Genomic DNA, 26,987 nt, shown 5'->3' with positions numbered 1-26,987 from the left:
ATCTCCCTGACCTGGATCCAGTAGGTGGCGCTGTCTCTGCTCTGGTGTCTATGCCGTCTCCTGTTACTGTCAGTAGTGGGCACCATCTGCACCCCATGTCCATCCAGGTGGGTTAGAGTTATACTTAGGGTCTGTGACTTCGACCAGAATATAAACGTCAGGGTGCAGGGTGGGTTAGCCGTGAAGAGGTGGGGGGCAGCACCCCCTACTGAATCCACACCAGAACCTACTTTTAACCACTCCATTATAGCATCAATCCTAAGAAAATGGACATCATAAGAGAAGTCTCCCCCTACTGGCCAGCAAGAGGAGCCAGTTACTAACTCCAACACAAAAGGGACACGATTGGAATAATGTTTATTAAGTTAAAACATTTCAGCAGATTTCACATATAGGTGCAGGGACACGCACGCCCCCGATCCCCATCAACTGTATCCTGGACAGACTATGACCTTAGAAGGAATCCTTACAGAATAATGGCGGCCGAAATCCAGGAATGGACGTCAAATATCCAGATGGGAGGAATTAACTATCAGCGCCTCTTCATGGCCCCCTCCATTAATGTTCATCCTTCAGCGTGGAAACCAGCTCTCCGCTTTCTTTCATCTCCTGTATAAAGGAATGGAATGAATGTGAGAACAGTAAAGCCGAATTATTCTATGGGATGGGGAGGTAGCAGTATAAAGACGGTCAGGATTTCGGCTGCCTTGAATGTGCGAACAACTAAGAAATAACATTCCAGGACTCCATGTTTGATGTGAAATTGTGGAGAAGCTCCTTACATGAGCGGACTCAATCCGGTAACCTACTCCAGAGCTGCATTCGCGATTCTGCAGCTTCAGCGCTTTCTATCGCCACCAAAGTGCTTTATGCACAGCAGCACAGGTCGGTATTCTCTATACATATCCTTACCACTGAAAAAGGACATCATACAAAAAAGTAGCTCTGAAAAACGGCCGCACTTACCTGATACCAGATGATACATGGCCGTGCAGGATGCAATATAGGAAAAATAACAGCACAGGAGCTGCACGCCTTGTACAAGTTATATCTGTATTAGAAATGCTGGCGCCCCCTCACGGATTGTAGGTGGGTGAGAGGAGGTTTTATTAGCATTGTGCACCAGTGCTGTTTTTTATGAGATACTACATGTACCTGCACAGCCATGTTTCATCTGGTATGGGGGTAAGTGATCGGTTTGTATACACGTCCTGCAGGATCCTGGGGCAGTTCCTGACCATGTACACAGTTATGGATTAGACCAGGGGAAGGGAACGTACGGCTCTCCAGCTGTTGCAAGACTACAACTCCCAGCATGCATACTTGCTCTGCTGTTCTTGGAACTCCCATGGAAGTGAATGAAGCATGCTGGGAGTTGTAGTTTCACAGCAGCCGAAGGTTCCCTACCCCTGAATTAGACTCTTCTTTGTCTCCTGTATATCAGCCAGTCCTCACCGGCCAGCTCAGGAAAGACTACAAACTTACAGCACAGTGGGAAAAACTAATGCAACACAAGGCATACAATGGCCAGACATTCGGTTACTCCTCTTAGGTTTCCATGGGCTCCTCCATCATTCAAAAATTGGAAATCATTGCTTTAACCCCTTCAGACTCATAGGTTACCTTCACAATGTCCAAGCCTCCAATAAGCTCTCCTTTGACATAGAGCTGGGGGTAGGTGGGCCAATTCGAGTAGGTCTTTAATCCTTGCCGAACCTGAAATGAGACAAAAAACAGATAATGCAAGCAACAGAAATCAAAATGAGAACACAGCCCATGTACTGTATCTAAGACAGTAACTGCCTTGGCTAAACTATACAATAAATGGCTATACCGGTAATAAGACACCCTTAGGACAGGTCATTAATGGCACACTTGGTAATCCCCTTCCCCAATCAGCTGACGGAAGCACAGGCTGTCCCCTCAGTTGTATTCAAGTGAATGGGACAAAGCTGCAGTACCAATCATGGCCACTATACACTATATGGAGCCGTGCCTGCTTCTGGACAGTCACAGCCCCATCAATCAGCTGATCGAGGGTGGTCAGAGATCAGACCCCCTCCAATATGATATTAATGCCCCTCTTGTGCAGGATAGCTACCTTATGCAAGAGACAGATATTCTTAAATCCCTTTTGGGCTAAGGTCCCACGGAACTATAAGGCCCCGGCCTAGAAAAGCTGGGTGACAGCTAATAAGACCACTGCCGCAGTATTGTCCATAAAATTTCTGAAGATACACAAAGGCCTAGTTCACCTCTCCTGATAGGTCTTCTTCTGTAAATACATTTTAAATGGGTTTTCTGGGGGGTAAAAATGGTTGATGACCTATCCTAAAGATACTTCACGAATATCAGATCTGACACTTGTGACCGCACTCATCAGCTGTTCTCAGCCACTGATATATATATTTAATGATGCAGGAAGTAGACAGCGCTGTTCCCTGTGTAGTGGCTGAAACTTGTAAATGCACCTTAGGTCCCATTCAATTGATTGGGAACTTATCTGCAGTACCTGACCTGACCACTACACAGAGAACGGCGCTGTCTACTTCCTGCTCCATTCTCTGTGTACCAGAAGCTGAGAACAGCTGACCGCCCCCACTAATCTGATATTAATGAGCTTTCCTTAGGATAGCCCATCTGTATTTTTAGCCCTGAAAACTCCTTTAATGCCTGTACTATAAGAATCCTGGGACATGTCTGCTTATGGTGATGCACTGTGCCACCCCTCTGTTATTCCTCTTGGAAATGTATTAAAGATTAGACAGTAGGTAGTCACTGTTCCCACGTATCAATAAGTTAATCCTTACACACCACAGATGGAAGGAAATAAACCAAGTGTACTGAAGGTAGCAATATGTGGGTCAGTAAAGATTTCTAAAATGGCCACCAATATATCACATTCAGTTCTCACCTCCTCGTCCTCCAATATGTCAAAGGTTTCATAATCCACACTGAAAAAGAGGAGAGAGACATCAAGGTAGTAAGATCTCAGGAAGCCGCCATGCTGGATCAGTAAACAGGCTGGTATCTGCCCCTAGAAGACGTCCAATATTCCTGGAAATTATCAGAACATTCGGCGTCTCTTTAAGAAGACCTGTCTAATATGAGACAATCCCCATTAACTGCATATGGTTGTATTCACCTCTATTATAAATGAAGGATGATAAGTAAAGTGGGTTGACATTACAGAGAAACAGCGCCTCTACTGTCCACAGGCTGTGCATGGTACTGCAGCTCATCCTATATACCAGGTGCAGTCTATGTGCATATGTGGCGCTGTTTCTGCGGGGGTGGATAGAAAGAGGACTTCCAGAGTATCCCCTTATCTTGTGCATACAGAGGACATGTTATTAGTGAGAAAACCCTTTAACTTAAAGGGATATTCCCATCTTATAAAGTGATAACATACGGATAGATTATGCTTCTCTTTATGGCTATGGGGATCTGGCCCCTGGGACAGCCCCAAATCCAAGGGAGGCAGAAGCCCCCTCACTACTATACCCTCAGCCAGGTGAATGGGATGGGGTTAGTCCTCCTCACATCCGGCAGCCATGTTGTAGTTGTGCAGGGAAGACTTAGAAGGGTCACAGAGGTACCTGAGCCTGGTACTGTACATCCCCCTTCATTTTCTGGGCCGGACCCCCAGCAATAATAAAGTGATGGAATATCCCAGTGATGGGAAAAGCCACTGAATGGAAAAACGTCCTACTGAAATACTAGTGATGTCTAATACTCCCCGATACAACTAGTGATGCCTCACATTCCCTGGTACAACTAGTGATGCCTCACATTCCCCGATACAACTAGTGATGTCTAATAATCCCCGATACAACTAGTGATGTCTAATACTCCCCGATACAACTAGTGATGTCTCACATTCCCCGATACAACTAGTGATGTCTAATAATCCCCGATACAACTAGTGATGCCTCACATTCCCCGATACAACTAGTGATGTCTAATACTCCCCGATACAACTAGTGATGTCTAATACTCCCCGATACAACTAGTGATGTCTCACATTCCCCGATACAACTAGTGATGTCTCACATTCCCCGATACAACTAGTGATGTCTCACATTCCCCGATACAACTAGTGATGTCTCACATTCCCCGATACAACTAGTGATGTCTCACATTCCCCGATACAACTAGTGATGTCTCACATTCCCCGATACAACTAGTGATGTCTCACATTCCCCGATACAACTAGTGATGCCTCACATTCCCCGATACAACTAGTGATGTCTAATACAACAGAGCGAAATAGATAACGTGGAATAAACTGTAACCGAGCACAGAAAGAAATTAGGAAGATGATGCTTCATTACATATCCTAACAGGAAAACCAAGTGGGTGAATTATACGTGACAAGACGCAGATCGGTGCGTACAACCTACCCCGTGTTATTCAGGATCTCCAGGATCTGTCGGCTAAATCCACATTTAGCCATCTGCAAAATAAAGATCAGTTCTAAGCTTTCCTTTAACAAGAGTAATAAACATTTACATTATATACACACACACACTCACTATCTCCTATCTATCTATCTGAATAAATTGTGTCCGCCAGTGTTACTATTACGAGTGTGTGAGGGGCTTTCAGTGGATGACACGGCAGCCTGGGACTTCAGGAAAGTATATTACACTGATGTAACGAATCAGGATAAGGATTATACCAATGACCCAGTATGTCAGTGGAAAGGTAATTAATGTAATTAATAGGGACAGAGAGAGAGACAGAAAGAGAGATAGATAGCTAGATTAGATAGCTAGATTAGATAGCTAGATTAGATAGCTAGATTAGATAGCTAGATTAGATAGCTAGATTAGATAGCTAGATTAGATAGCTAGATTAGATAGCTAGATTAGATAGCTAGATTAGATAGCTAGATTAGATAGCTAGATTAGATAGCTAGATTAGATAGCTAGATTAGATAGCTAGATTAGATAGCTAGATTAGATAGCTAGATTAGATAGCTAGATTAGATAGCTAGATTAGATAGCTAGATTAGATAGCTAGATTAGATAGCTAGATTAGATAGCTAGATAGATTAGATAGCTAGATAGATTAGATAGCTAGATAGATTAGATAGCTAGATAGATTAGATAGCTAGATAGATTAGATAGCTAGATAGATTAGATAGCTAGATAGATTAGATAGCTAGATAGATTAGATAGCTAGATAGATTAGATAGCTAGATAGATTAGATAGCTAGATAGATTAGATAGCTAGATAGATTAGATAGCTAGATAGATTAGATAGCTAGATAGATTAGATAGCTAGATAGATTAGATAGCTAGATAGATTAGATAGCTAGATAGATTAGATAGCTAGATAGATTAGATAGCTAGATAGATTAGATAGCTAGATAGATTAGATAGCTAGATAGATTAGATAGCTAGATAGATTAGATAGCTAGATAGATTAGATAGCTAGATAGATTAGATAGCTAGATAGATTAGATAGCTAGATAGATTAGATAGCTAGATAGATTAGATAGCTAGATAGATTAGATAGCTAGATAGATTAGATAGCTAGATAGATTAGATAGCTAGATAGATTAGATAGCTAGATTAGATAGCTAGATTAGATAGCTAGATTAGATAGCTAGATTAGATAGCTAGATTAGATAGCTAGATTAGATAGCTGGATTAGATAGCTAGATTAGATAGATAGATTAGATAGATAGATTAGATAGATAGATTAGATAGATAGATTAGATAGATTAGATAGCTAGATTAGATAGCTAGATTAGATAGCTAGATAGATTAGATAGCTAGTTAGATTAGATAGCTAGATAGATTAGATAGCTAGATAGATTAGATAGCTAGATAGATTAGATAGCTAGATAGATTAGATAGATATATAGATTAGATAGATAGATAGATTAGATAGATAGCTAGATAGATTAGATAGCTAGTTAGATTAGATAGCTAGATAGATTAGATAGCTAGATAGATTAGATAGCTAGATAGATTAGATAGCTAGATAGATTAGATAGATATATAGATTAGATAGATAGATAGATTAGATAGATAGATAGATAGATTAGATAGATAGATAGATTAGATAGATAGATAGATTAGATAGATAGATAGATTAGATAGATAGATAGATTAGATAGATTAGATAGATAGATAGATACTGCTGCAGTATATATCAGTATATCTCATACCTGTTTGTTCCCCTTCATGAACAGGATGACTGGGGCTTTATTAATAAGCGCCTTAAGTCTGAAAAACAAGACCACAACGTTACGTCTCTACATCACCTCATCTCTGTACCTGTTATAAGAAGACGCCAAGTGGGAACTCATCTTTCTATCATTGTGGCTCTTCTAGAAAGCTCTTATGGCGCAGCCCATGTCATTTTATCATACAGGAAGTTCTGGTGCTCGTACGGCTGATACACAGACTCAGAGGAACGAATCCAGAGTCACGCTGTTTTGAGGCCACGTCATATTTGGTGCTAAATTCTACCATGTGAACATACCCTTAAGACATTATTGAGAAGTATGCCCCAATGCTTCCCGCGCAACATGTCTGTTTCAGGTTACTCAACTACTCAATGTGAATAAGCTGGAGCATCTAACTATAAGGGTCTGTTCGCACTGAGGAACTTGCCGCTGATTTGGGGACGGTTTTCGCCCCCAAATCCAGAGCAGATTCCTCCCGGAATCCGCTTCTCAATGGCAGGCAGAGATAGCAGTCAGACGCGGAAAATAGAAGCGTCTTACTCGATCTTATGCAGGAGAAATAACTGAGAACAGCAAATATCAGATTTCTAAAAAACATTATGGAGAACACAAAGCGTATACACCTATGCGGACTGTCCAGTATACAGCCGAGCACTCCTCCTACCTGTCTTCCAGGCTCTGGGCCTTGGGGCACATGCTATCCAGCTCCCCGGACGCCTCCAGCTCCTAGACATGAGCACACCGGTTAGACATGACACTGGTTTCCTGGCATTACGACGCCGCGCGGCGCCTGCGCTCACCTTGACAATGTCCAGTCCTCCGATTAGCTCGCCATTGATGTACAGCTGGGGATACGTGGGCCAGTTGGAGAAGGTTTTCAGTCCCTGCCGCACTTCCTCATCGGACAATATATCAAAGCCGCTAAATTGGACTTTGTGCTTGTTAAGGATGTCCACAATCTGCCGGCTAAATCCTGCGAGACAATAAATCCAGTCTCAGTAGAGGTGGTCTGATTCCTTAAATACTCTGGATTACTCAGAAACCCGCACACTAATACTGGCTGGTGTCATGTTAGCTTATAGTAAGGGGAGGGGGGAGATGGGCTGGCTAATGTCAGGGGTCCCCATTGCTCGGACGCCATGCTGATTTCCCATACAGCATTACACCATATCCCACTGATCGCAATGGGACATTCATTACTTTCAGTGGACAAGCCAGTGCTCAGTAGAAAGCCCCTCTTAATATTCAGTGCATCCACTTCTGACTTCCAACCTACAAAGGCTCTGCATCTTAAAAGCCATACTTTTTTTTTTTTCTTTCTTATCACAGAGGGTCAAACACAAGTGGCGCCACCGTCTGGCAGCAGCGTGCATTACACACTATACAAAGACCTGACTATATCAGCTAATAGCACCTACTGCATTACCGTATTTTGCGGACTATAAGGCGCACCGGACTACAAGGCGCAGCGCTGTCCGGTGCGCCTTATATGATTGAAAGCGGCGGCCGGCAAACTTTGCCGGCGGCCGCTTAACCCCCCGCGTGCCAGCCGCTTCTATTCATTTCAATGGTACGCTTCCATTGAAATGAATGGAAGCGCTCGGCACACGAGGAGTTAAAGAACTTCCTTCTTGATCACGTCGGAATAATCTCCTTACCTTTTTACCATAGCCAGCGCCGCCTTCTTCCGCAGCTCCGTCTCTGTCTTCTTTGGGCCTCATGGATGACGCATGCGCAGTCGGCTCTAACAGGCTCTCGCAGCCAGAGCCGACTGCGCATGCGTCATCCATGAGGCCCAAAGAAGACGACACGGAAGGCGCGAACACAGCTCAGGGAGAAGGCGGCGCTGGCTATGGGAAAGGTAAGAGACGAATAGTCTTTTAAGGCTATTCCGACGTGGTTAGGGGGAAGAGGTTCTTTTAATGGTAGAATCTAGAGTTGAGCGAGTACTGTTCGGATCGGCTGATCCGAACAGTACTCGCTCATCTCTAGTAGAATCTCTTTAAGCAGCGGCCGCCGGCAAAGTCTGCATGCCGCTTCCATACATTACAATGAGAGCGCGCTATTCAAATAGTTAGAGATGAACGAATACTATTTGAATAGCGCGCTCCCATTGCAATGTATGGAAGCGGCATGCAGACTTTGCCGGCGGCCGCCGCTTGACTCCTCGCGTGCCGCCGCTTGACTCCTTGCGTGCCGCCGCTTAACTCCTCGCGTGCCGCCGCTTCAAGCCTTATATAAGGCGCACCGGACTATAAGGCGCACTTTCGATTTCTGAGGAAATCAAAGTATTTTATGTGCGCCTTATAGTCCGGAAAATACGGTAATCCACTAGGGGCATAAACCGGAGCAGATTCCAGAGTATTGGCCCTACAAAGTCAAGATGGCCCCTCGCACAGGAACGAGCATGCCAACCGATGCTATCCCAAGGGGACGTCTCATGGTCCATTCTGATGACGGTCATATCCGGCTCCGAGTCATAAGACCAGAACGGATCGGGAGCCTCCATAGAGGAGAGTATCATCCCAGTGAAATCCGCTAAAAATCGATCCCTTCCCAGATGGCACCCTCATCGGTGTGCATGGGGGCCTAAGGGCTGTGGAAGAAGTATCCTATGACCCAAAAATGGAGATAACTTATCAGCAAACATGGCAGAACATCCACATTACTCCAGAGTTATTCCTAAATACAGACAATCCTGATATTTTTTAGTGGTTTGCCCAAAATTGTCTGAAAGTGAGCAATGGCGTATAATAACATGGCATTACTTACCTGTGGTGTTATCCGTCACTCCAGCACTGAGCATATTGCATGGCCACTGAACTAGTCACATGGACAACATATGTGATATTAAAGGGCTTCTCCTTTCTCAGCAATTTAACCCCTGCTCATTACATAGGAGATCCACGAGGGTCTAAGCACAGAATGGAACAGAGTGGTGATCAGGCAGAGCGTGCGCCGCTCCGTTCACTTAAAAACCTGTACTTCAGCTATTACTTAGGTCCCTTGACTCAATATGGCGGAATGCCGCAGCACACCATCAGAGCTTTCCGCTGCTGACTAGGCCCAAATGAATGGACCAATCCGTGCGGAGCCTCGAGCTGCAAAATCCAGGGCAAAATCAGTATCCTGCTCCGATCTCAGCCTTCCATTGAAGGCTAGAAGGGTGGAATTCGATGGAAAATCAGTGACAGAGTCCACCGTGTGGACGAGAACTTAGATAGGAGGCCCCTTTAAAGAGATTCTACCATTAAAACGTTTTTTTTGTTTTTTTTTGTGGATAAGACGTTGGAATAACCTTTAGAAAGGCTATTCGTCTCTTAACTTTAGACGTGGTCTCTGCCGCGCCGTTCCTTAGAAATAACGGTTTTTAACAGTATGCAAATGAGTTCTCTCGCAGCGATAGGGGCGGGCCCCAGCACTCAAACAGAGATGAGGGCGTCCCCACCGCTGCCAGAGAAGTGTCTCCAAGCGTCGCCTCCTTTTTTGTCCACCGCATCATGTTTAATCTCTTCTTCCAGAGCAGGCTCGTAACTGAGCAGAGCAGAGCTGTCTGCACAGGCGCAGAGGCCACGGGAAAATGGCCGCTAACAATACTGTGCAAGCGGCCATTTTCCCGTGACCTGTGCAGTAAGCTCTGCTACAAGTTACGAGCCTGCACCGGAAGACATTGAAGATGACGTGGCGGACGAAGAAGGAGGCGGCGCTTGGAGACACTTCTCTGGCAGCGGTGGGCCCGCCCCCATCGCTGCAAGAAAACTCATTTGCATACCGGTAAAAACTGGTATTTCTAAGGAACGGCGCGGTGGAGACCATGTCTACAGGTAAAAGACGAATAGCCTTTCTAAAGGCTATTCCGACGTCTTATCCACAAAAAAAAAAAAAAGGTTTAATGGTAGAATCCCTTTAACACTGTAGTCCTGATAGAGACCAACCACAGTCACTGTGCAGGAATGGCGGGGGAATTTATCATATAAGTAATAACATATATATATATATATATATATATATATATATATATATATATATATATATATATGTGTATATAGGAACATTTCTCACTTATAAATGATGTCTCCAGGGGAGTCCATGTAGTGGGAAATCTATATAAGATGCCAGCTAAGCTTTGGTGTAGGATACCGCCAACCCCGTGTACTATAAATCAGGCCCCCCTTTGTCTCCCCAGGCCCGGCATGTGACCAGCCTCTGTGTGACCCCCATACCCTTGGCTACAATATGACTCTGCATGAAGCACTGCCATGATCTGTATGCGGTGGAGGTGTGTGATGTGCGCGGCGTTATTTATTCTCTGCTGCTACTCAAGTGTTAAGTTCATGTACAGCCCGGAGTAAAACACAGATCCTGAAATGTGTCATTCATCTGGGAGTTCATTAGTAAATAGCCGCGGGCCGATTGCTTTTGGATATTCTGTTTCCAATACATTCAATCATTTTTACTGTACTGGGCCCCACCGCAAAGCTTTGTGCGAGCTCTAGGCGATGGCGCGCAGACTGCTGAGATTGATGGCCTGGATTTCAATTTTAAGGGTTAATGTGGCGCAGTGTAAATGTTGTGCTCTGGGACAGAACTGCGGCGCGGTTTTTATTTTTGCATTGAAACGAAGAAAGATGAATATCCACTCATAATATTATACGCCGGGACCGATATCGCCATCTCCTCCGGTCTTATGCTTGCACATTATAGATGTCCGTGCTCTTCTCCTCACTCAGTACCTAATGTGAGCGCGACATAATCCGTAAATCCACAAGAATACATCTCTTAATGAGAAGTTGTCTTCCCTGGCCAGACCCGTATCCTTATTGTATTACAAGGGTTGTCGGGGACTAGGATATTGTTTGCTGCAGCCACTTCCCTATTACCAGGCTTAAGTTCAGACCCATTCCCATTAATAGGGTGAGCTGTAATACCAAGCACAGCCACTATAGGATTATGGTGCTGTGTTTGGTATCATTCATTTGAATGGGTCTGAGCTGCAGCATGGCCATGGGACTATTAGATGTGGGGAAGTGGGGCTCAATATCATAGTCCTCTTTAACCCTTTCCTCCAGATGGAAGCAACATATTACCAACCTCGCTAATGGACACAGTGTATGGTATGGGTGCAGGAGCTGTGCCCTTACTATCAGCAACGGGTGCCCGCCGTAATATAAATCTAACTGCATTGACCAGGCTCAAAGACAACTGTTTAACCCTTAAAACGCCACAAAAAATAGCAGCATCTAGGTGGTCGTTCAGCTTAAAAAAAAAAAAAAAAAAAAAAAAAAAAAAAAGTTTCCCTGCGTACAGGCAGAAGAAGCACACGGATGGTCACGTTGCACACCTATTCAAGTGAATGGGTTTGATAACTGACCAGCAGGTTTCCGTCCCCTGTCCAGTTTCTCGGGGCAGAAGACGGAGATCGGGGGCAGATGTGACCCCGCTGTGTAATGTCCATGTATAATGGCTGCAGTCAGTAATGAAGGCGCCACGAGGCCTCTCCATCTTGGTACATACCACATCTGGGCTCCTGGGGGGACCCCTTCATGAAGAGCATACAGGGAGCCGCGCTGATCAGCTTCTTCAGCCGCACGTTGAGGTCTTCCTTAGGAGCGCTGTTGGGGGTGGTGGGGAAGGAGGCGTTGGAGGAGTGGCGCTGGACTCGTTTGGTCAATTCGGGTGCGTGGGCCCCATCTAACCTGTCGATCTTCTGGGAGCTCTGAGATAGGAGACAGACAACATGGTTGATAAGACGTCTGAGCATCCAATGTAGATACAAAGAGGCCAAGCAGACAGATACGGGGGGGGGACATTTACTAAGCAAAAGGGGCTAGGGTTCAGGTTCAGTTACGAAAAGGGGTTGTTTTATCTCCGCTGTCATGGTTGTCATAACACTTGGAATGGAGCACAAGAAATAGCCAAGTGCTGTCCATCCGCCACCGCCGGCGTTCCCACTGAAGTTAATAGTACCCTGTCAAGGGTTGAAAGCCCCCCCTCCTGATTCTGTTCTAAGTGACAGACCCCAATCATTCAGCAATTTATCCTCCATCCTACGGGGACGAAGTAAACACTTTTTGGGGCATAACACCTTTAAAAGGGATTTGAGTACTGACCACCTATCCTTAGGACACAAGATCAATGGGGGGCCATCTCTGCGGCTACCGAGGTCTTCTTCACCCCTCCTGACGTGTCCCTTTTAGTAAATGATTGCATTCCCTATACCATAATCATCATTCTATATTACGGCATGTGGTTCCTCTATAACCCCTCCTGGACACAGGTCCTAGATGTCTCCCGTTGTGGTTTGTCTATATATAACCTGACTATGGCAGACTGGGCAGGGACGCACCCCTGTGACAAGGGAATGGAGACATCCATTTGCAAGGTTTTTATAATTTTCCAAGAGGAACAACAGAGTAATCCCTGAATGTAGTTCAGCCAGTTCTTAGGCTTCTCTGCTACTGGGAAAGCTGGGTGGAAACCGCTATGGCCATCAATACACCTACACTGCCACCCAGCTCTGCCAGATACATATATATATACTGTATATGAGCAGAGATATTGTTTAACCCTTCCCTACCCAACGCATCTGCTCATGGCTCCCTAGAGTACCTGCCATTGAAGACTAATTCTCCAAGGAGCATCCTTGTCAATGTGAACACGTTCCTAAAGAGCACAGGTACAAGTTATGGACAGTCACGGCCAACAGAGGGGGATCTAAACCCACGAAACGAGAACAAACTCCGACATCGGAGGAAGAACCGTTCAGTATGGAGGGAGTTTATAACAAAAACACTTTCATGGAAGGAAATCCGGAAGAAATGCAAAAACACAATTTGTGTCAAGGAATTTTTTTTTCTTTATGTAGATTGTGAGGCCCATATAGGGATCACAATGTACATTTATTTTCCCTATCTGTATGTCTTTGGAGTATGGGAGGAAATCCACGCAAACACAGGGAGAACATACAAACTCCTTGCAGATGTTGTTCCTGGCGGGATTCGAACCCAGGAGTCTAGCGCTGCAAGGCTACAGTGCTAACCACTGAGCCACCGTGTTGACCGCAAATCATGTCACTCCCCCAGCAGAGATCCCTAGTCTATATCATACAGACGTGCTGAATCCATATACAGAGGCTGCATGGACTCTCTGAATGGACAGTGGTCCCAAAATTGTCCCTCCTTATAATAGCACCCAAAACCTCTGCTTAGGAAACAGCACCAGCACATACAATAGAAAGTGTCCAAGCGGAGCCCATAAGCACACGACTGCAGGTAGCACACAGACCCCTTCATTCCTACGGCCCCATATACAGGTCTGTGGTTTATACACATCAGCGTCTCGGCCATATAAACCAGACGTCAACATGAAGCAGGTCCTCTTCCTGTCCGTATTTGGGACAGACTAGCCAATACGTGACATACGGATACAATACGGACCTGCGGACAATAACAACCATTACAGCCCTCATGTGGACCAGTCACCAGCTATGCAAACCCACAGACCTGCTGTTATATGAGATATAAGAGGGCAAGTCTACCCCATAGGGCCCACAAGGTGTCTAGAAGGACGTGAAGTAGTGACCTGAATAGAATCGGCAGGGAACGGCGGTGCCAATTTACAGGCCTCGTTTCCTTTTCAGCAGGACTCCTCCCCCGTATAGGTCATTCTTTAATTTAGGGCCCGATTCTGGTTTTCCCACTAACACATAAAACTTTTGTAAATCGGTATACAAAGATTTCATAATGTTCACAAGACGACATCAGCTCGGCCCATCGCCTGACCACAGACCCAGGTAAACGGACCTGTACGAAATCTGACCGGGTACCCCCATCCTAGAGGTCAGGAGCTTCATGATATGGTGTAATATCTCTGATAGTATCAAAGCAGAGATGTCCGTCCTACTATACAGAAATCCCAATACACATATAGATTATATACTTCTATATGACCATCCTTCTATAGATACAACTCCATATACACATATACATCCTGCATTTCATAGATATCCATATTTCCTTATACACAATCCCATATAGATCATTCTTACGTACATACATCCCCATACACATATAGATCATGTATTATATATACCGTATCTGTCCATCCTTCTATCCATACACATATAGATCATGTCTCTCATACACGTCCATCCTCCTATCCATACACCACCATACACATATATATGTATCATGTATAATCCATACATCCCCATACACCCATAAATCCTACACTTCCACCGCGCTCCTTACCTTAAAGAACAAGAAGGTTGGCACGGAGGTGATCTGATACTTTTCCGACACTTCAGGAATGGCTTCGGCTTCGAGCTTCAAATAAAAGAAAAAAAAAAAAACATGAAAAAAACCCGGCAATGTTGAAGTAATTTTATTTTCATGTCCCTTTTTACGGCACGTGTTTAGTAAACCCTCGCAGGGATACTTTGGGATGTTTAAAACGGAGTCGAATGCAAAACTTTGGCCGGTCATTTGCATTTAAATGAGCCTCGCCGGGCCGCCCCTGTCATCCTCCGAGCTTGCACTGTGACAAAACAGGTTCAAGGGTTCTTATTTTGTTGCACATTTCAGAAGACGCCCCGAGGCTGCAAATAAAAAATTTTTGGTGCACTAGTGACCTAGTAAATTTTCAATCATATGCAGCTACTACTATATTGAAATCCATAAATCACTGACCCCGGTTATGTCATGATTACCGCGCTTATTTTCTGCCCACAGCAATTCGGGCTGTTTGCTCTATTGACTAATTTCGCCAGGCACTACATCATGACTGACATTTGCAGCTCTCTGCAAATTATGAAGCAAAGGAGGGGAAAAAAAAAAAAAGAGGGGAAAGGAGTATTTCTTCAATAAGCTATTGATGTCTAGGAAATTTCACGCTTAACCCTTCGCAGCACCGCCGCTCCTTCCTGAGCAGAGCAATGCTGGGTAATCCTTAAAGACAAATGGCTGAAGGTTAGCCGTGAGGAGATGGAGGGTTTCTGGGACTTACACACTGATAACCCATGACCTACGCGGCCATAAACGCATGTATTTGGACCCCACCAATCACATACTGGTGACCGATCCTTCAAGGGGTTGTCCAACAATTAGGGAAATCAGAGGGGAGGCCAGGGAAGGTGCAATAAAATAAATAAAATGATACTCACCTGTCCACGGTGCTCTGGTGTCGGCCGCCGCTGTCCATTTGGGCACCCCATGCCTTCACCAACAGGACATGAAAGCAGGAAAGCACTATAGACAAAGGTGACTGACATCACCAGGTCCTTCCTAGTCACATGCGGCACAGGACTACCGCTGAGAAGGGCATATGGCACCCTAGGGGGGGACAAAACCAAAGCAACGGGGACAGTGGGACAGGATTTTTTATTTCTTTTACTGTTGAGCCTTCCCCGACCTCCTCTCTGATTTCCATAATTCCTAGACAAGCCCTTTAAGGAGGACCTTTCTTGTCCTCAGGCACATGCGGTTTCCCATTATGTTCCCCCGGGATGAAGAGATCGGTGCTGTTAGTTTTGGCACCGACCTATGCCCAGAGTCAGGAGGGCGTTCTTGACAGTCTGGCTTCCCCTCCGCGTCCAGAGCCCTGCATGGTCAGAGGGGGCGCTCCTTACCACCCAAGAATGATGCTAGTCAGTAAGGAAACAGTAAGTAATTTAGGGGTTTCTATACCAGTACCCACCAGTTGGGTTTTTTTTTTTCCAAGACCCCTTAAAAGGGAGTCTGTCACCAGGGTGAAGTGTATTAAACCAGCAACACAGATAGGTCATGTGATAAAGACTCAATATGCAAATGAGCCATCTGGAGCACTGGGGGCGGTTCCATTTTTTTAAACTACTAAACCCCACATGGCCCAAAAACGCAGCCATAAACACGGTGCAGGACAAGATTTCGGCAAAGCGCCCTGCAGAGACGTGTGGGGAGTTTTGGAGGACCAGAGCCGCCCCGCCGTGCTCCAGACTGCTCATTTACAGATTATGAAATAAATGAATATTTGGGCAATGGATTAATTTTCAAAGGTGTTACATGCAGGCGAGCCTGACCTACCTCACTGTGCTGCTGCTGCTTTAATATGCATCACCCTGATGACAGACTCCATTTAAAGGGATATTCCAGGATTTATACCCAAGTATAGACCATCAATATGTGATCAGTGAGGTTCAACAATCAGACCTTCAACCATCCGTCTCTGGATCGCTGCAGCCTCTTCCCTGTGTCAGTGACATCTCGTTCATTGGTCACAGCGTACAGCAGCAGCTCAGTCCCATTCAAGCGAATAAGGCCGAGCTGCCTTACTAAGAACAGCCATCTGTACACACAGTTCTTGGCATTGAGCAAAAAGGCTGCAGGTTCCTCAACCAGCCGATTGTGGGTGTCTGAGACTCTGGACCCCAACCCATCACATACTGAAGACCCATAAACCCCCTAATTTCTTACGGTGATCATTGTGGGTCTGACACACAGGACCTCCAGTGATCAATGTGCGCTGATGACATCACGTCCATCAGTCACATGACACAGCAGCTACGCAGTCCCATTTAAGTGATCGGGGCTGAGCTGCAATACCAAGCCCAGCCTCTACAATATTGTTTAGCGCTGTGCTTGGTTTTCAGTGGATAGCGCTGAACACTGTGACCTCTTTAACCAGCTGATTGGTGTGGGGGGGATCTCAGGGGCGAGACCACCACCATCATATATTGATGACCTTTCCTAAGGAGAGGTCATCAAAACTTTATACAAGTGCCAGAAAACCATGAGAGTAGGCTGCAGTTATAGGCAGCCCCCACACGTATCTGATAGAACAGACTAGAAGATTATTTTGCACTTCTTTTTGTTCTGTACATGGAGATACATTACCTATAATAGTGCAGGTGACATGAATAGCAACGCCAATACCGCTCCTTTCTATACAGACAGACCATATATCCTGTATATACTCCTTGGTTCTACCATAAGCCTTCACGCACATGACCATGACCCATTCCATCTTATGAGCCCATAGCCGTAGTGAAGAGCTACAACATACCTGCCCATATTTACAGAGCAGTCCATTTATTTCAATGTATGGGTTAGTGAAAATCATGAACGACACACATATACCAATCCACGTATCATCCGTACTGCCCGTCCACTGCACTTGGTCGTGTGTATGAGGCCTAAGAAACGTACAATACTATAGGCGGAGATTAAGTCATTTTTCGGATGATACAATACCTTTACGAATGTGACTTCGGGCTGGACCTTGGCCAGTTCAGCCATTACGTCGTTCATCTGAGTACACTGGGGTGCCCATGATGCCCAAAAATGGACGACCAGTAAAGACCTGGAAAGAGAAATAGACACAATAAGTCAATGGAGTCTAACAGAGATGCTGCAGATTCTTCATACATCCTAATAGGGACATCTGAAGCATTGCCTAAAGGTTTTTTTTATTTGCGGCCTCACTGCCGGTGTCTACAGCGGACCACGTAGTATCGCAGATGGAAGAGTTCACATCAGCGCTGGAGTCTGCAACGCAGAAACAGCCGACAATCTGCAGAGAGAGAAGTCCTGCATGGAAGACGTTTCTCTCCTGTTTGGAAACAGTTGACCCCATAGTAGTCAATGGCGTCCGCCGGTGTCTGTGTTACTGACTATACAGCGGTCCAGTGCTCCGTCAGTCCCGACCGATGGAGAGACCTGCGCAGATGTGAACATAGCCTGACTGGTGGAGTCTGAAACTAGCGAGATGCACAGGAGGTCCCACTCGAAAACCGAAGGAGATTTTTTTTATTATTATTATTTGTTGTAAGAGAATAAATAGCATCAGTTTCTATTTTTCTGCCTGATACAAAGTGAAACGGAACAGGTTTTTTTTGTTTGTATTTATTTTGCTTTGTTAACATTGCTCTCTATGTACACAGATGGGTCACCATTTACATATGTTACTTATATCCACTACACAGATCTACTAAATGGAAGTAAATACTGTGATGTGAATGGACACATCCCTCTGACAAGGTGAAGGCGAACACCCAGTTTATCAATTTTCAGGAATAATAACAGAGGAACAGACAACACAGGGATCAAATCATATTACCAGCCCCAAACTGGCTCAGTAAGTCCAAAAACTTGGCTGTGTCAAGCCGACCTTAAAATCACTCGGTCACGGACCCCGAATTCATAGGACGGAATTTCAACTGTAAACTCAGAACCTGTAACCTGTATACTGTATTGTATTGGGTAAATTTACCGGCCTGTACTGTATGCCGGGAGACGTATATAGTTACCTATGCTGCTGGGAGTCCCTGCCTCCCCTCTATATACAGATTATAGTTACCTATGCTGCTGGGAGTCCCTGCCTCCCCTCTATATACAGATTATAGTTACCTATGCTGCTGGGAGTCCCTGCCTCCCCTCTATATACAGATTATAGTTACCTATGCTGCTAGGAGTCCCTGCCTCCCCTATATATACAGATTATAGTTACCTATGCTGCTAGGAGTCCCTGCCTCCCCTCTATATACAGATTATAGTTACCTATGCTGCTGGGAGTCCCTGCCTCCCCTCTATATACAGATTATAGTTACCTATGCTGCTGGGAGTCCCTGCCTCCCCTCTATATACAGATTATAGTTACCTATGCTGCTGGGAGTCCCTGCCTCTCCTCTATATACAGATTACAGTTACCTATGCTGCTAGGAGTCCCTGCCTCCCCTCTATATACAGATTATAGTTACCTATGCTGCTGGGAGTCCCTGCCTCCCCTCTATATACAGATTATAGTTACCTATACTGCTAGGAGTCCCTGCCTCCCCTCTATATACAGATTATAGTTACCTATGCTGCTGGGAGTCCCTGCCTCCCCTCTATATACAGATTATAGTCACCTATGCTGCTAGGAGTCCCTGCCTCCCCTCTATATACAGATTATAGTTACCTATGCTGCTGGGAGTCCCTGCCTCCCCTCTATATACAGATTATAGTTACCTATGCTGCTGGGAGTCCCTGCCTCCCCTCTATATACAGATTATAGTTACCTATACTGCTAGGAGTCCCTGCCTCTCCTCTATATACAGATTACAGTTACCTATGCTGCTAGGAGTCCCTGCCTCCCCTCTATATACAGATTATAGTTACCTATGCTGCTGGGAGTCCCTGCCTCCCCTCTATATACAGATTATAGTTACCTATACTGCTAGGAGTCCCTGCCTCCCCTCTATATACAGATTATAGTTACCTATGCTGCTGGGAGTCCCTGCCTCCCCTCTATATACAGATTATAGTCACCTATGCTGCTAGGAGTCCCTGCCTCCCCTCTATATACAGATTGTAGTTACCTATACTGCTAGGAGTCCCTGCCTCCCCTCTATATACAGATTATAGTTACCTATACTGCTGGGATTCCCTGCCTCCCCTCTATATACAGATTGTAGTTACCTATACTGCTAGGAGTCCCTGCCTCCCCTCTATATACAGATTATAGTTACCTATGCTGCTAGGAGTCCCTGCCTCCCCTCTATATACAGATTATAGTTACCTATGCTGCTAGGAGTCCCTGCCTCTCCTCTATATACAGATTATAGTTACCTATGCTGCTAGGAGTCCCTGCCTCCCCTCTGCAAAGCCGTTGCATGGCACCTGGATCCAGCTGCGCACTCCGCTCTGGATTAGGCCCTAGTCAGGAGAAAGGAGTGTCTTCAGGCGGAAGAATGATCCGGCCCCTGGAAAAAAAAACTCCTGAGCGGCTACCATTGATTGCAATGGGAGCCGTCTTTTGGTCAGGATTTTGAGGCAAATACAGCCTCAAAATCCTGACCAAAAAACTCTGTGTGAACTTACCCTAACACATGGACCAGGCTGAAGCTGGATCGTGTGAATATAGGTCTTAATCACACGACCACGAGAAACAGACGTATGACGGTCATTTTAGCAACGCCTGTCACATCCACTTTGACAAAGCATTGCATTCGATGCGTCTATTCACATGTCCAATTTGATGGTCCATTTTTCACGGCTGTCAAAAAAAAAACCTGACCTGTTTTATATTTTTCTGTAAAACACTCATAGCTATGTGAATGGACCCATTGAAAACCGCAGGCACTACAATGGACCATGGACACACACGCCCGTTTCTACACTGACAATAGGTCTGTGATATCTGGCACAGCCATAGGCATAAAGCCCTCAGTCCTCATTCACACAGTAATATTCTGCTCAGTTTTTTGCACCAGTATTCGAAGGCAAAAACTATGGGGTGGATCTAAAACACAGAAAACGGGAACATACCGTATACACCACTATCTTATAGAAGCCTGTACATATTAGGAAACAAATATTCCTGGAAAACCCCAAAAGATGAAAATAAAAATGGAACTTCCTTATTCCAAAAATGTCTGGTCTGAATTCTGCCTAGCTGAAATATGTGCAGTGTACAGAGGCTGTATATACCGTATACTGCACGCCTAGCGTCACCGTGTATTACTCTGCTGTCCTGTACATATTATCAGGCCTCCTACATAATGCTCAGTATCTGTGTATTAGAATGAAGGCTTCTACTCCATTCACATCCAGAGCTGCGCTCATCACACCATTCTACTAATAGGCAGGGACTTAGGCCTTATTCACATGGTCAGATTAAAAACAGTGACTGTCCTCTAGTCGCTACTCAACGGCCACCGGGCGATCAAAAAACATCCAGACACGGTGATGAGTGTTCTTGTGACCATCAGGTTGTATTTGTAGCAACTTGAAAGACACAATGTGACCGTATACACCTGGGAAAGAAACACGTCATAGCTGATATACAGGGGGCGCTATACCAAATATAGAGGAGCAGGGCACAGGGCCAGTGTGTTACACCAGGTATACAGAGGCATGGTACTATAGACAGTACATGGGGCACCACGTTACACCAGGTATACAGAGGCATGGTACTATAGACAGTACATGGGGCACCACGTTACACCAGGTATACAGAGGCATGGTACTATAGACAGTACATGGGGCACCACATTACACCGGGTATACGGTACTATAGACAGTACATGTGGCACCACATTACACCGGGTATACGGTACTATAGAAAGTACATGGGGCACCACGTTACACCGGGTATACGGTACTATAGACAGTACATGGGGCACCACGTTACACCAGGTATACAGAGGCATGGTACTATAGACAGTACATGGGGCACCAAGTTACACCAGGTATACAGAGGCATGGTACTATAGACAGTACATGGGGCACCACGTTACACCAGGTATACAGGGGCATGGTACTATACACAGTACATGAGGCACCACGTTACACCAGGTATACAGGGGCATGGTACTATAGACAGTACATGGGACACCACGTTATACCAGGTATACAGAGGCATGGTACTATAGACAGCACATGGGGGACCACGTTACACCAGGTATACAGAGGCATGGTACTATAGACAGTACATGGGACACCACGTTATACCAGGTATACAGAGGCATGGTACTATAGACAGCACATGGGGGACCACGTTACACCAGGTATACAGAGGCATGGTACTATAGACAGCACATGGGGGACCACGTTACACCAGGTATACAGAGGCATGGTACTATAGACAGTACATGGGGCACCACTTTACACCAGGTATACAGGGGCATGGTACTATAGACAGCACATGGGGGACCACGTTACACCAGGTATACAGAGGCATGGTACTATACACAGTACATGAAGCACCACATTACACCAGGTATACAGAGGCATGGTACTATACACAGTACATGAAGCACCACGTTACACCAGGTATACAGAGGCATGGTACTATAGACAGTACATGGGGCACCACGTTACACCAGGTATACAGAGGCATGGTACTATAGACAGTACATGGGGCACCACGTTACACCAGGTATACAGAGGCATGGTACTATACACAGTACATGAAGCACCACATTACACCAGGTATACACGGGCATGGTACTATAGACAGTACATGGGGCACCACGTTACACCAGGTATACGGTACTATAGACAGTACATGGAGGCACCACATTATACCAGGTATACGGTACTATACACAGTACATGGGGCACCACGTTACACCAGGTATACAGAGGCATGGTACTATACACAGTACATGAAGCACCACATTACACCAGGTATACAGGGGCATGGTACTATAGACAGTACATGGGGCACCACATTACACCAGGTATACAGAGGCATGGTACTATAGACAGTACATGGGGCACCACGTTACACCAGGTATACAGAGGCATGGTACTATAGACAGTACATGGGGCACCACGTTACACCAGGTACACGGTACTATAGACAGTACATGGAGGCACCACATTATACCAGGTATACGGTACTATACACAGTACATGGGGCACCACGTTACACCAGGTATACAGAGGCATGGTACTATACACAGTACATGAAGCACCACATTACACCAGGTATACAGGGGCATGGTACTATAGACAGTACATGGGGCACCACATTACACCAGGTATACAGAGGCATGGTACTATAGACAGTACATGAAGCACCACGTTACACCAGGTATACAGGGGCATGGTACTATACACAGTACATGGGGCACCACGTTACACCAGGTATACAGAGGCATGGTACTATACACAGTACATGGGGCACCACGTTACACCAGGTATACAGAGGCATGGTACTATAGACAGTACATGGGGCACCACGTTACACCAGGTATACAGAGGCATGGTACTATAGACAGTACATGGGGCACCACATTACACCGGGTATACAGGGGCATGGTACTATAGACAGCACATGGGGGACCACATTACACCGGGTATACGGTACTATAGACAGTACATGGCACGGTGTTGTATATACGGTAGTAGTGTTACACTCACTCTATAGGTTACACTTCTATTCTATAGGTAAGGTCACTCTCCATACACTAGCAGGGCATGCTGGGGTTTGTAGTTCCACAAGGCCACATGTCAGACAGAGCTCCAGCCCCTCCTCCCTTATCTCTCCATGTCTCCAGCTCTGCTGTCACACCGGGAGGACATGGTGGCGCCCAGCACACACTATGCATCCCCACTAGCACGCCCCTTACTGGCCACACACGTACTTATCACTCTTCTGTAACAGCTCCTCAAAGTGCCCCACAGAGCCGGCCTCCAGCACCGCCGCCATGTTGCCGGGAACTACGGGAGCCTGGGAGCGCCGAGCAATGGATCGGGGACTAGAAGAGTCTGTGCGCGTGACCGGAGCCCCGCCCCTAAGGCAGGCAGACCGAGCTGGCCGAGCGCAGACTCACTGATGAGTGCTGAAGAGGAGACGGGCTGTAACATGGAGGGGAGATCAGACACTATATATATATACTGGGGGGTACAGAGAGGAGATCAGACACTATATATATATATATATATATATATATATATATATATACATATATATACTGGGGGGTACAGAGAGGAGATCAGACACTATATATATATATATATACTGGGGGTACAGAGAGGAGATCAGACACTATATATATATACTGGGGGGTACAGAGAGGAGATCAGACACTATATATATATACTGGGGGGTACAGAGAGGAGATCAGACATTATATATATACTGGGGGTACAGAGAGGAGATCAGACACTATATATATATATACTGGGGGGTACAGAGAGGAGATCAGACACTATATATATATATATATATATATATATATATATATATATATACATATATATACTGGGGGGTACAGAGAGGAGATCAGACACTATATATATATATATATACTGGGGGTACAGAGAGGAGATCAGACACTATATATATATACTGGGGGGTACAGAGAGGAGATCAGACACTATATATATATACTGGGGGGTACAGAGAGGAGATCAGACATTATATATATACTGGGGGTACAGAGAGGAGATCAGACACTATATATATATATACTGGGGGGTACAGAGAGGAGATCAGACACTATATATATATACTGGGGGGTACAGAGAGGAGATCAGACACTATATATATATACTGGGGGTACAGAGAGATCAGATCAGACACTATATATATATACTGGGGGGTACAGAGAGGAGATCAGACACTATATATATATACTGGGGGGTACAGAGAGGAGATCAGACACTATATATATATACTGGGGGTACAGAGAGATCAGATCAGACACTATATATATATATATATACTGGGGGGTACAGAGAGGAGATCAGACACTATATATATACTGGGGGTACAGAGAGGAGATCAGACACTATATATATATATACTGGGGGGTACAGAGAGGAGATCAGACACATATATATATATACTGGGGGGTACAGAGAGGAGATCAGATACTATATATATATACTGGGGGTACAGAGAGGAGATCAGACACTATATATATACTGGGGGGTACAGAGAGGAGATCAGACATTATATATATACTGGGGGTACAGAGAGGAGATCAGACACTATATATATATATACTGGGGGGTACAGAGAGGAGATCAGACACTATATATATATACTGGGGGTACAGAGAGGAGATCAGACACTATATATATACTGGGGGGTACAGAGAGGAGATCAGACACTATATATATATATACTGGGGGGTACAGAGAGGAGATCAGACACTATATATATACTGGGGGTACAGAGAGGAGATCAGACACTATATATATATACTGGGGGTACAGAGAGGAGATCAGACACTATATATATATATATATACTGGGGGGTACAGAGAGGAGATCAGACACTATATATATACTGGGGGTACAGAGAGGAGATCAGACACTATATATATACTGGGGGGTACAGAGAGGAGATCAGACACTATATATATACTGGGGGGTACAGAGAGGAGATCAGACACTATATACATATACTGGGGGGGTACAGAGAGGAGATCAGACACTATATATATATATACCCGGGAGATAGAGATTCTGGGGCGTGGGATATGTTGTCAGGATATTAGTGACACCCAGTTGTCTGCTTAGACACACTTTTCCAGGAGGAATAACTGAGGGACAGCACAGCTTTGTAAGATAACAAGCTCCAAAATGACTATGTGAAGGGGAATGCAAGTACTTGGTGAAGCATACATGTCAGGAGAAGGGACAGCTCCTCCATAAAGGGTCAATCCATAGGATAGAGTGTAAATAGCTGATCGGTGGGGTCAGACTGCAGAGACCCCCCCTGACCCTGAGAATGGGGGTATTTTACTCCCAATGAGAATGTCAGCACGGAGGACTCAGACACCCCATTATCTCCCTCATTGTAAGTGAGCGCCAGAGATAACCCAAGCCTGTCACTCTGGGGTGCGTCTACCTCCACCATAGCAGTAAGAAGCCCCATTCTTGTGATTGTTGGGGTCGCAGTGGTCAGATCCCACCGATCAGAAGCAGAGCCAAGTCAGACCCGATAATACTGGCACAAACACAAAGGACGGCCTGTGATGGCCTGCGGATGACAAATACCTAATATGATGTAGCAGAGGCCCATAGGGCAGCCATGAGATCACCAGCCCTCTGCTTAGATTATATACTGTATATATATATATATATATATATATATATATATATATGATCTCCTCTCTGAGCCCCCTCAGTGACACCCTCCATTTAGCACACATCGGTGTCTCTGCGGTTGGCAAATACCATATATGATGTAGCAGAGGCCCAATAGGGCAGCCATGAGATCACCAGCTCTCTGCTTAGATTATATTGTATGCATAGTTGCCAATTGTCCTTCATTTTCGGAAACAATCCTGGCAAATTCAAGCATGTTCCGGCCTCAATGGCATAGCTTACAAAACCCAACCCATGTGAGGGTTCACATCCAGATTTGTGAGTCAGGCCAGTTTAGGAGCAGAACTTAAATATCTCTATTTTACCAATGAAAATGTTGGTAGGTGTATGGTGGGCCACGGTTTATGGGTTTGTCTTTGGGGCATCCCCCATAGTTACGCCTCTTCTCTCTTTGTAAATGATGGAGGCACAGATAGTACTGCATTCCTGTATGTCCTTGTACATGGTGTAGGCACAGATAGTACTGCCTTCCTGTATGTCCTTGTACATGGTGTAGGCACAGATAGTACTGCATTCCTGTATGTCCTTGTACATGGTGCAGGCACAGATAGTACTGCCTTCCTGTATGTCCTTGTACATGGTGTAGGCACAGATAGTACTGCATTTCTGTATGTCCTTGTACATGGTGCAGGCACAGATAGTACTGCCTTCCTGTATGTCCTTGTACATGGTGCAGGCACAGATAGTACTGCATTCCTGTATGTCCTTGTACATGGTGTAGGTACAGATAGCACTGCCTTCCTGTATGTCCTTGTACATGTTGTAGGCACAGATAGCACCGCATTCCTGTATGTCCTTGTACATGGTGTAGTCACAAATAGCACTGCATTCCTGTATGTCCTTGTACATGGTGTAGGCACAGATAGCACTGCATTCCTGTATGTCCTTGTACATGGTGTAGGAACAGATAGCACTGCATTCCTGTATATCCTTGTACATGGTGTAGGCACAGATAGCACCGCATTCCTGTATGTCCTTGTACATGGTGTAGGAACAGATAGCACTGCATTCCTGTATATCCTTGTACATGGAGTAGGCACAGATAGTACTGCCTTCCTGTATGTCCTTGTACATGGTGTAGGCACAGATAGCACTGCATTCCTGTATGTCCTTCTTATACATGGTATAGGCACAGATAGTACTGCATTCCAGCACCACCCTGTAAATGATATAGGCACAGATAGCACTGCCTTCCTGTATGTCCTT

General features: G+C 45.2%; 1 protein-coding gene across 1 annotated transcript; it reads right to left on the bottom strand.

Moving 5' to 3' along the window:
• Positions 1-341: 341 nt before the first annotated feature.
• Positions 342-23,433, bottom strand: GLRX3 (glutaredoxin 3). Its single transcript, XM_075288043.1, has 11 exons — positions 23,306-23,433; positions 17,428-17,536; positions 14,452-14,526; positions 11,717-11,918; positions 7,003-7,175; positions 6,867-6,928; positions 6,182-6,239; positions 4,404-4,456; positions 2,915-2,954; positions 1,624-1,716; positions 342-609 (listed from the first exon to the last, which is right to left on the bottom strand). Exons 1-11 carry the CDS (start codon positions 23,368-23,370, stop codon positions 559-561), a joined length of 981 nt encoding a protein of 326 aa, XP_075144144.1. The 5' UTR covers positions 23,371-23,433; the 3' UTR covers positions 342-558.
• Positions 23,434-26,987: the final 3,554 nt, after the last annotated feature.

This window comes from Leptodactylus fuscus, chromosome 10 (genome assembly GCF_031893055.1).
Source record: "Leptodactylus fuscus isolate aLepFus1 chromosome 10, aLepFus1.hap2, whole genome shotgun sequence".
Lineage (NCBI taxonomy): Eukaryota > Metazoa > Chordata > Amphibia > Anura > Leptodactylidae > Leptodactylus > Leptodactylus fuscus.
The sequence above is the reverse complement of the archived record's forward strand: the minus strand, read 5'-3'. Positions and strand labels throughout refer to the sequence as shown.

Bases quoted from the DNA above. Each gene is read 5' to 3' on its own strand.
- GLRX3 (XM_075288043.1), bottom strand. From the start codon at position 23,370: ATGGCGGCGGTGCTGGAGGCCGGCTCTGTGGGGCACTTTGAGGAGCTG. The intron at 14,527-17,427 runs GTATTGTATCAT...TTTTATTTGAAG, and splicing joins CCGAAGTCACATTCGTAAAG to CTCGAAGCCGAAGCCATTCC. The intron at 610-1,623 runs GTAACCTATGAG...TCCTTTATACAG, and splicing joins GAGGCTTGGACATTGTGAAG to GAGATGAAAGAAAGCGGAGA.